Consider the following 14,834-nt stretch of genomic DNA (forward strand, 5'->3'; position numbering starts at 1 on the left):
GTCTTCTTTAGGAATATACTTTTCCATCTGGGATGTGAGAGTACAAGAGAGTGCCTGAGACAAGGCCCCCTGTGGGGGAGGGTGGGGGTGTATGTGGGGTGGGATATGAGGATGGCATGAGGTCCCTGTGGGGGAGGGTGTGGGTGTATGTGGGGTGGGATATGAGGATGGCATGAGGTCATCTGTGGGGGAGGGTGGGGGTGTATGTGGGGTGGGATATGAGGATGGGACGAGGTCATCTGTGGGGGAGGGTGGGGGTGTATGTGGGGTGGGATATGAGGATGGGATGAGGTCATCTGTGGGGGAGGGTGGGGGTGTATGTGGGGTGGGATATGAGGATGGGATGAGGTCATCTGTGGGGGAGGGTGGGGGTGTATGTGGGGTGGGATATGAGGATGGGACGAGGTCATCTGTGGGGGAGGGTGGGGGTGTATGTGGGGTGGGATATGAGGATGGCATGAGGTCCCTGTGGGGGAGGGTGTGGGTGTATGTGGGGTGGGATATGAGGATGGCATGAGGTCATCTGTATGTGGGGTGGGATATGAGGATGGCATGAGGTCATCTGGGGGGGAGGGTGGGGGTGTATGTGGGGTGGGATATGAGGATGGGACGAGGTCATCTGTGGGGGAGGGTGGGGGTGTATGTGGGGTGGGATATGACGATGGGACGAGGTCATCTGTGGGGGAGGGTGTGGGTGTATGTGGGGTGGGATATGAGGATGGCATGAGGTCATCTGGGGGGGAGGGTGGGGGTGTATGTGGGGTGGGATATGAGGATGGGACGAGGTCATCTGTGGGGGAGGGTGGGGGTGTATGTGGGGTGGGATATGAGGATGGGACGAGGTCATCTGTGGGGGAGGGTGGGGGTGTATGTGGGGTGGGATATGAGGATGGGACGAGGTCATCTGTGGGGGAGGGTGTGGGTGTATGTGGGGTGGGATATGAGGATGGCATGAGGTCCCTGTGGGGGAGGGTGTGGGTGTATGTGGGGTGGGATATGAGGATGGCATGAGGTCATCTGGGGGGGAGGGTGGGGGTGTATGTGGGGTGGGATATGAGGATGGGACGAGGTCATCTGTGGGGGAGGGTGGGGGTGTATGTGGGGTGGGATATGAGGATGGGATGAGGTCATCTGTGGGGGAGGGTGGGGGTGTATGTGGGGTGGGATATGAGGATGGGATGAGGTCATCTGTGGGGGAGGGTGGGGGTGTATGTGGGGTGGGATATGAGGATGGGACGAGGTCATCTGTGGGGGAGGGTGGGGGTGTATGTGGGGTGGGATATGAGGATGGGATGAGGTCATCTGTGGGGGAGGGTGGGGGTGTATGTGGGGTGGGATATGAGGATGGGACGAGGTCATCTGTGGGGGAGGGTGGGGGTGTATGTGGGGTGGGATATGAGGATGGGATGAGGTCATCTGTGGGGGAGGGTGGGGGTGTATGTGGGGTGGGATATGAGGATGGGATGAGGTCATCTGTGGGGGAGGGTGGGGGTGTATGTGGGGTGGGATATGAGGATGGGACGAGGTCATCTGTGGGGGAGGGTGGGGGTGTATGTGGGGTGGGATATGAGGATGGGATGAGGTCATCTGTGGGGGAGGGTGGGGGTGTATGTGGGGTGGGATATGAGGATGGGACGAGGTCATCTGTGGGGGAGGGTGGGGGTGTATGTGGGGTGGGATATGAGGATGGGATGAGGTCATCTGTGGGGGAGGGTGGGGGTGTATGTGGGGTGGGATATGAGGATGGCATGAGGTCATCTGTGGGGGAGGGTTGGGGGTGTATGTGGGGTGGGATATGAGGATGGGACGAGGTCATCTGTGGGGGAGGGTGGGGGTGTATGTGGGGTGGGATATGAGGATGGGATGAGGTCCCTGTGGGGGAGGGTGGGGGTGTATGTGGGGTGGGATATGAGGATGGGACGAGGTCATCTGTGGGGAGGGTTGGGGGTGTATGTGGGGTGGGATATGAGGATGGGATGAGGTCATCTGTGGGGGAGGGTGGGGGTGTATGTGGGGTGGGATATGAGGATGGCATGAGGTCATCTGTGGGGGAGGGTGGGGGTGTATGTGGGGTGGGATATGAGGATGGGACGAGGTCATCTGTGGGGGAGGGTGGGGGTGTATGTGGGGTGGGATATGAGGATGGGACGAGGTCATCTGTGGGGGAGGGTGGGGGTGTATGTGGGGTGGGATATGAGGATGGCATGAGGTCCCTGTGGGGGAGGGTGGGGGTGTATGTGGGGTGGGATATGAGGATGGGACGAGGTCATCTGTGGGGAGGGTTGGGGGTGTATGTGGGGTGGGATATGAGGATGGCATGAGGTCATCTGTGGGGGAGGGTGGGGGTGTATGTGGGGTGGGATATGAGGATGGGATGAGGTCATCTGTGGGGGAGGGTGGGGGTGTATGTGGGGTGGGATATGAGGATGGGATGAGGTCATCTGTGGGGGAGGGTGGGGGTGTATGTGGGGTGGGATATGAGGATGGGATGAGGTCATCTGTGGGGGAGGGTGGGGGTGTATGTGGGGTGGGATATGAGGATGGGATGAGGTCATCTGTGGGGGAGGGTGGGGGTGTATGTGGGGTGGGATATGAGGATGGCATGAGGTCATCTGTGGGGGAGGGTGGGGGTGTATGTGGTGGGATTCGAAGATGGGAACTAAGAGCTCCAGGGGGTTGGGGTCTCGCAGGGCTCTATATTCCAGACACACCTGTATGACCCAGGCCAGCTCTCTAGTTGCTATCTTTATATCTTCTGTTTTTTTTTTTTTTCCTGAGACAGAATCTTGCTCTGTCACCCAGGCTGGAGTTCAATGGTGCAATCTTGACTCACTGTAACCTCCCAGGGTTCAAGTGAGTCTCCTGCCTCAGCCTCCCAAGTAGCTGGGATTATGGGCACCTGCCACCATACCTGGCTAATTTTTGTATTTTTAGTAGAGATGGGGTTTCACCATGTTGGCCAGGCTGGTCTCAAATTCCTGACTTCAGGAGATCCACCCGCCTCAGCCTCCCAAAGTGCTGGGACTACAGGCGTGAGCCACCGCGCCCGGCTATGTTTTCAATAGTAAAGGAATGCCAGAGGAAACAACGATCTTTTACGCGTAACTCTTCTCTGCTTGAGAAAGATGGCTTCCATATATTTAATAGCTGTGTTAGCTCGGTCACTTTTGGTGTTAAGCAGGTAATTCTTACCTGGACTTCAAATTGCCATTCCTTTTTGACATTAATTAGCTGTTTTTGAAGTGATATTATCTGTTTTCTTCCTTTTTCCTCCCTAGAAGATATAAGAATGGTTTGTGTTTAGAGCAGTGCTTCTCAAACCTTACGTGCACAAGGACCACCCCGCACATAAGAAAACCAGATTCCTGGCCTCTTCCCCCAGAGAATCTGACTCAGCAGGTCTGGGAGGGGCCTGAAGTGTGCATCTCTATCGAGTTCCCAAGCGATGCTAACAGGGCTGGTCCACGTCACATTTTCAATAACACGTTTTAAAAGACAGATTTGTTTTAATAGATTGGAGGAAGATTCTCTGGCTTGTCAGTGTTGAATCTAAAAATAGCTGCTGCTGAGAAAAAGTGAAGAAGAGAAGGACAGCAAGAGGAGAAAGAAGAATCCTTTCTACTTTGGGCACTTTAATTACATATTCTAACCCTCACAATAGCCTGATTTCTATTTTACCGATGAGAAAATGCGGTGTAGACAGCTAAGGTAAGTTGATGTGCTGGATGTGAGAATGTGCCTCACCGATCTCCAACTACAGGGGGCGTAAGTCAGCAAGGGTCCCGGCTTCTAGGCTCTGCAATCCTCTGTGTGTTCTGAGGCCACACTGCCCACAGACTGCTCCCATCCCATTATTAAGTGTGGCAGGAATCACATGGGATGGGCCTTTCCTGAGGAGTCAGGGCGTCTCTGATGGTTGACTTTGGCTCAAGGACTCCTGATGACCTTGCCAAACACAGCCGTGTCTTCCAGCCTCTCCTTCACTGGGGGTCGGCCTTGCACTGGTTCTGAAGGTTCCCTCCCCATTTTCTCTCATGCAGATCTTTCCCCTGATAAAATCTTTGCATGAATAATTCCATCTCAGCATCCATTTTTCAGAAGACCTGGACTAACACACTTGCCATGGTCACACAAACAGTAAATGGCAGAAAGGGGTTCAAACTCAGGACTGTCGGACACCAGAGCCTGTGAACTTAACTACTTTGTGTGACTGTTCCTCAATCTACTCTGAGAAACAGCCTTCTGCTTCTCTCCAGCAATCCCATTATTTAGGTTTAAAACAAACAAAAAATAGCAAAACAATACCAGAATAAACAAAACAAAACAAAACAAAAGAAGACTTCTCACTAAACTGCAGCTAGGTAAAGATTTTTACTCAAGAATTTCTATTTTTATGTATTTATTTTTCTTTTTTTGAGACAGAGTCTCACTCTGTTCTCCAGGCTGGAGTGCAGTGGCACGATCTCGACTCATTGCAACCTCCGCCTCCCGGGTTCAAGCAATTCTTCTGCCTCGGCCTCCTGAGTAGCTGGGATTACAGGCATGTGCCACCACACTGGCTAATTTTTGTATTTTTAGTAGAGATGGGTTTTTACCATGTTGGCCAGGCTGGTCTCGAACTCCTGACATCAGGTGATCCACCCGCCTTGGCCTCCCAAAGTGCTGGGATTACAGGTGTGAGCCACCGCGCCCGGCCAGGAATTTTTAGAAAGCACATAGGTAATTAACTAGAATCTTGAGATTGTCATTGCCAAAACAAACTATAGATTATGTACTTCCCACTCATAGATAACAAAAAATAGATAAGCTACAGAATGAGTACTTTCCGTCTACTATTACTTCAATATCCCAAGGAAAGGTTTATTGAAACAAACAAATATCATTTACATGAGATTATAAAAGTGCCCATTTTATACATATACACCATGGAATACTATGCAGCCATAAAAAAGGATGAGTTCATGTCCTTTGCAGGGACGTGGATGAAGCTGGAAACCATCATTCTCAGCAAACTGTCACAAGGACAGAAAACCAAACACCGCATGTTCTCATTCATAGGTGGGAATTGAACAGTGAGAACATATGGACACAGAGAGGGGAACATCACACACCGGGGCCTGTTGTGGGGTGGGGGGCTGGGGGAGGGAGAGCATTAGGAGAAATACCTAATGTTGATGACAGGCTGATGGGTGCAGAAAACCACCATGGCACATGTATACCTATGAATCAAACCTGCACGTTTTGCATACGTGCCCTAGAACTTAAAGTATCAAATGCAAAGAAAGTATGAAGAGAAATAAAAATCACCCATAATCCCACTATCTGGAGTTAACTATCATTGAAATTTTATTATATTTCCTTCCAGTCAATACACACTATACTTTTTTTCTTACAAAACTAAGTTATATTATGGGTATTATTTTTATCCTAACTTTTTCACTTGACATAACTATGTGCTCTTTCTCATTTTATTTAGCAGGTGAACACATGCATTTATTTCTGTTCCCTCTTTTTTGTTTGTTTTTTGTTTTTTTGAGGCAGAGTCTTGTTGTGTCGCCCAGGCTGGAGTGCAGTGGCGCGATCTCGGCTTACTGCAACCTCCACCTCTCGGGTTCAAGTGATTCTCCTGCCTCAGCTTCCTGAGTAGCTGGGGACTACAGGTGCGCACCACCATGCCCAGCTAATTTTTGCATTTTTAGTAGAGGTGGGGTGTCACCATGTTGGCCAGGCTGGTCTCGAACTCCTGACCTCAAATGATCCACCCACCTCATCTTCCCAAAGTGCTGGGATTACAGGCGTGAGCCACCATGCCCAGCCCTCTGTTCACTCTTGAAACAATACTAAAATAACAGGCAAGAAATAATGAAAGGTGTAAACCTATAAACACAAAGAGATTGGGAGAAGAAACGATGCAGCTGACAGACATCAGCAAAATTAAAGAAGATATAAAGCAGACAAGAGAAAAATGAGATCTAAATGTGTACAGAGTGAGAAGCTAAGAAGAAGAAAACAGAATAAAGCTACAGGCCCCCCAGAAAAGCTCAGCACATGAAGGCACTACACATCTTCGAAGGCACAACTGTGCCACAGGGCTAAATCCAGGTGGAGCGATCAAAAGTCTGGCAAAGGAGCAGGATGACCTGATTCCCTTCCCCAGCCCTGTGGCCAGGCAGCTGCCTTTCCTCCTCTCGGGAGATCATGGGTGTTTGGTTAGTTTTGGCCAGGTTGCCTGGAATGGTTGAACCAAGGATTTGGACTTGCAGACGGACACCAGACACAGCTGGAGGTGGAGATGAAGGACCATGCTAAAAACAGGGGGACCAAAAAACATTCTGCTTAGTGGATGGTGAGTTTCCCCAGCCTTTCCCTGGCTAGCTCTCAACACATGGGTAGTCAGAGAATAACCACTGACAATAACCATTACTTCTTCACTGCTCCTCACCCCTCCCAGCAAAGATTGGTAGATTCTTCGAGAATGCTGACTACACCAAGGGAAAAGATGTACTTTTCTTTTCTGCCCAGCCATGCTACAGTGCAGTGTTGTCCACATGCACAGAGCAGAGCATCCATCAGCTTCTTGGCACTTCACTCTTAAATACAAACGGACAGCCAAAGATGACCAAACACAATTCCCCTAACATTAAAAACAGAGACTAGAGCCAGGTGCAGTGGCTCACACCTATAAGCCCAACACTTTGGGAGGCCAAGGTGGAAGGATCACTTGAGGCCAGGAGTTGGAGACTAGCCTGGGCAACATGGCAAAACCCCATCTCTACAAAAAAATACATAAAATTAGCTGGGCATGCCTGGGTCCCCAGCGACTTGAGGGGGCTGAGGCAGGAGGATTGCTTGAGCCCAGGAAGTCGAGGCTGCCGTGAGCCAAGATCATGCCACTGCACTCTAGCCTGAGTGACAAAAAAGAATACTATAAAAAATGAAAAACTCAGGGAAGAGCTCTTAGAAATCACTGTTAGCATAACATTTTGAAAAATTAAACACAAGAGTTGGAAGATAAGGCCAGTTGTGGTTGGGGTTACAGGCGTGATCCTAGCACTTGGATTACAGGCATGATCCCAGCACTTTGGGAGGCCGAGGCAGGTGGGTTGTTTGAGCCCACGATTTTGAGACCAGCCTGGTTAACATGGTGAGACTCTGACTTTACAAAAATAAAACAATTAGCCAGGCATGGTGGCACACACCTGTGGTCCCAGCTACTTGGGAGGCTACTCACTTGAGCCTGGGACCCAGGATGAGGCTGCAGTGAGCTGTGGATCGTGCCACTGCACTTCGGCCTGGGAGGCAGAGCGAGACTCAGTCTCAGAAAAAAAAAAAGAAAAGAAAAGAAAAGAAAAGAAAGAGCCTGTGTTCCCAGCACTTTGGGAGGCCAAGGTGGGCGGATTACGAGGTCAAGAGATCAAGACCATCCTGGCCAACATGGTGAAACACTGTCTCTACTAAAAATACAAAAATTAGCCAGGCGCAGTGGTGGGTGCCTGTAATCCCAGCTACTAGGGAGGTTGAGGCAGGAGAATCACTTGAACCCGGGAGGCAGAGGTTGCAGTGAGCCAAGATTGTGCCACTGCACTCCAGTCTGGTGACAGAGCGAGACTCCATCTCAAAAAAAAACAAAAAAAGAAAAGAAAAGAAAAGAAAAGAAAGAAAGAGTTGGAAGACAAAGTTAAGGAAATCTCTCTAAGAATAGAATAAAAACAATGCAGATGGTAAATGAGCAAAAAAGGACAAGAAAAATGCAGGATCAATCATTACAGGATCAACATCCAAAGGGAGTTCCAGGCCGAGCGTGGTGGCTCACGCCTGTAATCCCAGCACTTTGGGAGGCTGAGGTGGGTGGACCACTTGCAGTCAGGAGATCGAGACCAGCCTGGCCAACATGGTGAAACTCCATCTCTACTAAAAATACAAACATTAGCCAGGCGTGGTGGCAGGCGCCTGTAATCCCAGCTACTTCGGAGGCTGAGGCAGGGGAATCGCTTGAACCTGGGAAGCGGAGGTTGCAGTGAACTGAGATCGTGCCACTGTACTGCAACCTGGGTGACAGAGCAATACTCCATCTCAAAAAAACAAAACAAACAAACAAAAAAAAGAGTTGTAGACAGAATTCATAAATTGAAAGGTTCTGGAAAAGAAAAACTTTCCTTGGCATTCATTTGTTATTGTTCAGTGATTTTCAATGAATTCAATCTATTTTTTTTTTTTGAGACGGAGTCTTGCTCTGTCACCCAGGCTGGAGTGCAGTGGTGCGATCTCGGCTCACTGCAAGCTCCGCCTCCCGGGTTCAGGCCATTCTCCTGCCTCGGCCTCCCAAGTAGCTGGGACTACAGGTACCCACCACCACGCCCGGCTAATTTTTTGTATTTTTTAGTAGAGATGGGGTTTCACTGTGTTAGCCAAGATGGTCTTGATCTCCTGACCTCGTGATCCGCCCGCCTCAGCCTCCCAAAGTGCTGGGATTACAGGCGTGAGCCACCGCACCCAGCCGAATTCAATCTTAAGAAAGGTTACTAGAGAAGGAACAATGGTCTTGATATATTGTAAATACAGATAATGAAGGCCTAGAAATCTGACTTATTGTCCCAGCAGAACTAGGAAGAAAACCCAAATTCTGACTTCTAGTTATCTTCCCTGGAAAGCACATGGTTGGTTTGCTTTAAAATTCAAGGATTTCCAGTAAGAGTGTTTTAGCACTTTAAAATACAGCAAAGCAAGTAAACCTAACATGACTCTGACCTGGCGATGATGTCATAGAAATGCATTTTGTTTTCCCTCTCTTTGCTCAAAGCTTGCAGGAGACTGTTGTAAGTGGCCGAATCTTGCAACTCCTTAATGGTATCTGCAATCACGTCGCTGAAAAACTGCCTGTAAGGAGAAACAGACCAACAAAAAATGAGTTAATAAATTCTATTTTCAGCTGGGCATGGTGGCTCAACCCTGTAATCCCAGCACTTTGGGAGGCTGAGGCAGGCGGATCACGAGGTCAGGAGATCAAGACCATCCTGGCCAATATGGTAAAACCCCATCCCTACTAAATATACAAAAAAATTAGCCAGGCGCGGTGGCAGGTGTCTGTAATCCCAGCTACTCGGAAGGCTGAGGCAGGAGAATTGCTGGAACCCGGGAGGTGGAGGTTGCGGTGAGCAGAGATCGCCACTGCACTCCAGCCTGGCAACAGAGTGAGACTCCGTCTCAATAAATAAATAAATAAATAAATAATATTTTCAGGCCAGGTGCAGTGGCATGTGCCCTAATTCCAGCTACTTGGGAGGCTGAGGTGGAAGAATTGCTTGAGCCCAGGAGTTTGAGATCAGCTGGGACTACACAGCAAGACCTGGTCTCAAAAAATATATATATGTATTATATATATATGTATTTATATATGTATAATATATATGTATTATATATATAATATACATTATATATGTATAATATATATGTATTATATATATAATATACATTATATATGTATAATATATATGTATAATATATGTATTATATATGTATTATATGTGTACTATATATGTATTATATATAATATATTATAATATATATTATATATTATAATATATTATAATATATATTATATATTATAATATATTATATTATATATTATATTATATTGAATTATATATTACATATTATATATGTATAATATATTAATATAAAATAATATATATTATACATATATATATAAAAAATACATATATTATACATACGCATTTCCCTACATTCACAAAGGACTACAGAAGTCACACAAGTTAAGACCCAGGCCAGGTGCAGTGGCTCACACCTGTAATCCCAGCACTTTGGGAGGCCAAGGCGGGTGGATCACTTGAGGTCAACATAGTGAAACCCCATCTCTACTAAAAATACAAAAATTAGCCAGGTATGGTGGTGCCCACCTGTAATCCCAGCTACTCGGGAGGCTGAGGCAGGAGAATCGCTTGAATCCAGAAGGCAGAGGTTACAGTGAGCTGAGATTGTGCCACTGCACTCCAGCCTGGGCAACACAGCCAGACTCTTGTCTCAAAAAAACACAAAAACAAAAACAAAAAAAACGCAAAAGTTTGATTAGGTCTTTAAAAAAATTTTTTTTAATGATTTAACTTTTTCAAAATTATGAAGTATTTAAAAAATTCAGAAAGTATAAAGAATAAAATAATGAATATTTATGTACGTAACACCAAATTTAAATATTTTACCATGGTAGAGACTTGGTTTTTTTTAAAGATTACATGTGTCAGATATATCTGAAGTCTCTAGTCCCAGCCCCCTCAATCTTCCCCAGAGATAAACACTCTTCTGAATTTGGTGATTATTATTCTCTAGCATGTTGTGATACTTTTATTATGTGTTTGTGTGTTTTATTTAAATAATACATGTAGTTTTACATGTTATTATTTTTATTTCATTTTTTTTTGAGATGGAGACTCGCTTTGTTACCCAGGCTGGAGTGTGGTGGTGTGATCTTGGCTCACTGCAACCTCTGCCTCCTGGGTTCAAGTGACTCTCCCGCCTTAGCCTCCTGAGTGGCTGGGAGTACAGGCATGGGCCACCTCACCCAGCTAAAAAAAAAAAAAAAAAGTTTTCTTTAATTTCTAGTTTGCTAAGAGGTTTTTAGTGTTGGTTTTTATATGTTGAATTTTGCCAAATGCCTTTTCTGCATCTATTGATCTTTCTATTTATTTTTTTACATTTTCTAATGCTAAACTATTTTTGCATTCCTGGGATAATTCTAGTTTTCATTATGATGTTCCTTCTGGGTTTTTTTTTTTTTTTTTTGAGACAAGAGTGTCGTTCTTGTCGCCCAGGCTGGAGTGCAGTGGCACGATCTCGGCTCACTGCAACCTCCACCTCCCAGGTTCAAGCGATTCTCCTGTCTCAGCCTCCCGAGGAGCTGGGATTACAGGCACGTGCCACCACACCCAGCTAATTTTTGTATTTTTAGTAGAGACAGGGTTTCACCATGTTGACCAGGCTGGTGTGAAACTCCTGACCTCAAGTGATCTGCCCACCTCGGCCTCCCAAAGTGCTGGGATTACAGGCGTGAGCCACGGCGCCCAGCCAAACGTTCACATTTTCGAGATGAGTAAACCAGGTTCAGGAAAGTTAAGTGACTTGCCTGTGGTCACATACCTAGTTTAAGAAAGAGCTGGAGACATATAGCCCGGGTTTCCTAATGCGTAGTCCGCTGTTCTTCATGATCCTCTCCTAAGTGTAGCTGTTTAGGCCGGGCACAAGAGCTCACACCTGTAATCCCAGCATTTTGAGGGGCCGAGGCAGGAGGATCGCTTGAGTCCGGGAGTTCAAGACCAGTCTGGGCAACATAGTGAGACCCCCTCCCCCCACCCCATCTCACAAAAATTAAAAAAAAAAAAGGCTGGTCATGGTGGCATGTGCCTGTAGTCCCTGCCACTTGGGAGGCTGAGGTGGGAGGGTCGTTTGAGGCTGTAGTGAGTCATGTTTGCGCCACTGCACTCCTGCCTGAGTGACAGAGTGAGACCCTGTCTCAAAATAATGATAATAATAAAATAAAAATTAAAAACGGCTATTTAATGTTTTGACACAGTTGGCAAGAATTATAGTTACTATTTTACATAACAACTCAAGGGAGAGGGAGATTTAGAGAATAGCCAGTTTTAGCTGGTATGGTAAGGAAGTCCCCTTTGCTTTAATCTTTCCAAGAAAAGTAATTTTGTGGCCGGGCGCAATGGCTCATGCCTGTAATCCCAGCACTTTGGGAGACTGAGGCGGGCGGATCACCTGAGGTCGGGAGTTCGAGATCAGCCTGGCTAACATGGTGAAACCCTGTCTCTACTAAAAATACAAAATTAACCAGGCGTGGTGACGCACGCCAGTAATCCCAGCTACTCGGGAGGCTCAGGCAAGAGAATCGCTTGAACCCAGGAGGCAGAGGTTGCGTGAGCCGGGATTGTGCCACTGCACTCCAGTCTGGGCGACAGAACGAGACTCTGTCTCCAAAAAAAAAAAAAAGAAAAGTAAATTTGTGATTTTTTAAATTGTTAATTAATTAATTAGAGACAGGGTCTCGCCCTGTCACTCAGGCTGGAATGCAGTGGCATGACCGTAACTCACTGTAACCTCAACCTCCCCGGCTTGAGGGGTGCTCCCCCGCCTCAGTCTCCTCAGTAGCTAGGACTAAAGCACGCCACCACGCCCAGCTAATTTTTTTCATTTTTGTGGAGATGAGGTCTCGCTATGTTGCCCAGGCTGGTCTTGAACTCCTAGCTTCAAGCACTCCTCCCACTTCAGCCTCCCAAAGTGCTGGGATCACAGGTGTGAGCCACCGCCTGCAGCCAGGAAAGTAACTTCAACATGACCATTCACGTTATAGTCTCTGTTTCTGCTTTCTTCAGCCCTTTCTGCCTGTAAAGCCAACCTCCTCTGCCCAGGTCATCAGAACAGTACTTCTACTTCATAGAATGAGGTGTTGCCTGATTTAGAATTGCAAATAAAAGCCAATTAAGATGTTTAGATTTGTGGCCGGGCGTGGTGGCTCACGTCTGTAATCCCAGCACTTTGGGAGGCTGAGACGGGCGGATCACCTGAGGTCAGGAGTTCAAGACCTGCCTGGCCAACATGGGGAAACCCCATCTCTATTAAAAATACAAAAAAATTAGCCGGGCGTGGTGGTGGGCACCTGTAATCCCAGCTACTCGGGAGGCTGGGGCAGGAGAATCACTTGAACTCAGGAGGCAGAGGTTGCAGTGAGCCAGGATTGTACCATTGTACTCCAGCCTGGGCGACAGAGTAAGACTCTGTCTCAAAAAAAAAAAAAAAAGATATTTAGATATGTTGTAATTTTGTCTTTTGACAGTAGTATGTTATGATAAAATAATTAATTCAGTGCAATAAGACAATAATGCATAAAGATGAGTACAGCAAGGAAAGCATACACAAGCTTCCTACAAATTCCCATTTTAAATTCATAAAGAGTTGTAGTTTTTTTGTTGTTGCTGTTTTGCTTTTTAAGTTTTTTTTTGAGATGGGGCCTCACTGTCACCCACGCTGGAGTGCAGTGGCACAATCACGGCTCACTGCAGCCTCAATTTCCTAGGCTCGGGTGATCCTCCCACCTCAGCCTCCAGAGTAGCTGGGACCACAGGCCCACCACCATGCCCAGCTACTTTTCTTGATTTTTAGTAGAGATGAGATTTCACTATGTTACCCAGCTGGTTTCAAACTCTTGGGCTCAAGCAATCCTCCCACCTTGGCCTCCCAAAGCATTAGGATCACAGGTGTGAGCTGCCACGCCTGGCCTGTTGTAGTTTTTATGTCCTTGATATTTTGATTTCCACTTGATTCTGGATAACTGGTGGAGATGTACATTTTGTGAATATACCCTGGGTTTCAGATGGAATATAAATCTAAAACTAATCCCCTACAAATAATTGCGACTGGTATTTTGGGTCTTTCAGGAAAAGATACGAGCCACACACTGAGAATGAAAAGGACATGAACCGGGCAATTTATAAGCAGGTTGCCTTTCTGTCCGATGCAGATCTGGGCCAGGCTGACTTTAGCAAGATCTTACCCTTGGTTAGGGTCGAATACCGAGGTCAGCAAACTTTTTCTGTAAAGAGGCACGTAGTAAATATTCGGCTTTGCAGGGCGTAAGTTCTCTTTGGCAACGACTCAACTCTGCATTGTGGCATGAAAGCAGTCACAGGCAACGTGTAAACAAATGGGCAATGCCGTATTCCAATAAAGCTTTTCAAAAACAGACTTCAGACTGGATTTAGCTAGTGGCCCTGGGTAATTGCAGTAAAAACTCTCATTTACCAAAAGTTCTTAACGTAATGTTACACCCTCTTAACAGGCTTATTTGTCATCGAGCCAGCTGACAACAAAAAATTATGAGACAATGGGAATTTAGACTGCCTTTAAGAAACCCTCAGGATTAAAACACAGTTTGGAATTTGGCTATGTAGAATAATAATAGCTATATAGTAGCTATTAATGGATAAAGCATCACAATAGCTACCAAGCTGTGCCAGGTACTAAAGCCTTATTTCTAACCCTTACACTAAGGTTGCAAGGTTGCTATTATGGTCTTTTTCTTTTCTTTTCTTTTCTTTTCTTTTCAAGACAGAGTCTTGCTCTGTCACCCAGGCTGGAGTGCAGTGGTGCCATCTCAGCTCACTGTAACCTCCGCCTCCCGGGTTCAAGCAATTCTCCTGCCTCAGCCTCCTGAGTAGCTGGTGCCGAGGCACCTGAGATTACAGGTGTCCACCACCACGCCTGGCTAATTTTTGTATTTTTAGTAGAGATGGGGTTTCGCTTTATTGGCCAGGCTGGTCTTGAACTCCTGACCTCGTGATCCACCAGCCTCTACCTCCCAAAGTGCCGGGATTACAGGTTGAGCCCCCACGCCCAGCCCATTCTCATTTTTAATAATTGAAAACAGCCAGTGTGGCTGTAGTCCCAGCTATGTGAGAGGCTCACTGGAAGCCAGAAGCTTGAGGGCGGCAGTGCTCTATGATCTCTCCAGTCAATAGCACTGGCTTCCAGCCTGGGCTACAGAGTGACCTCGTCTCTAAAAAATAAACAATCTGCAGGTATACAGCTGAAGGAAAAAAAAAAAAGAAAAAAATTTAAAAAATAAATAAAATAAAAATTGGAAACAAAGACAAACGGCTGGGCGCGGTGGCTCACGCCTGTAATCCCAGCACTTTGGGAGGCCGAGGCGGGTGGATCACCTGAGGTCAGGAGTTCAAGACTAGCCTGGCCAACATGGTGAAACCCGTTGTCTACTAAAAAATACAAAAATTAGCCGGGCATGGTGGCGTGCACCTGTA

General features: G+C 46.9%; 1 protein-coding gene across 7 annotated transcripts in view; it reads right to left on the minus strand.

Annotated features, from left to right (window-relative positions):
- The window catches only part of IQCG (IQ motif containing G), a 77,898-nt gene that overhangs the window by 40,719 nt on the left and 22,345 nt on the right, over positions 1–14,834 (minus strand). For all 7 annotated transcript variants that reach the window (XR_008624985.2, XM_055110839.1, XM_055110837.1 and 4 more), the window contains 2 exons: positions 8,749–8,877; positions 3,193–3,274 (listed from right to left, as the gene is read on the minus strand). Coding sequence is in view for 6 of the 7 variants with exons in the window: in XM_055110839.1 (XP_054966814.1) it covers positions 3,193–3,274; positions 8,749–8,877 (211 nt within the window). In the remaining variant the exon portion in view is untranslated. The remainder of the gene's footprint in view (positions 1–3,192; positions 3,275–8,748; positions 8,878–14,834) is intronic.

This window comes from Pan paniscus, chromosome 2 (assembly GCF_029289425.2).
Source record: "Pan paniscus chromosome 2, NHGRI_mPanPan1-v2.0_pri, whole genome shotgun sequence".
Lineage (NCBI taxonomy): Eukaryota > Metazoa > Chordata > Mammalia > Primates > Hominidae > Pan > Pan paniscus.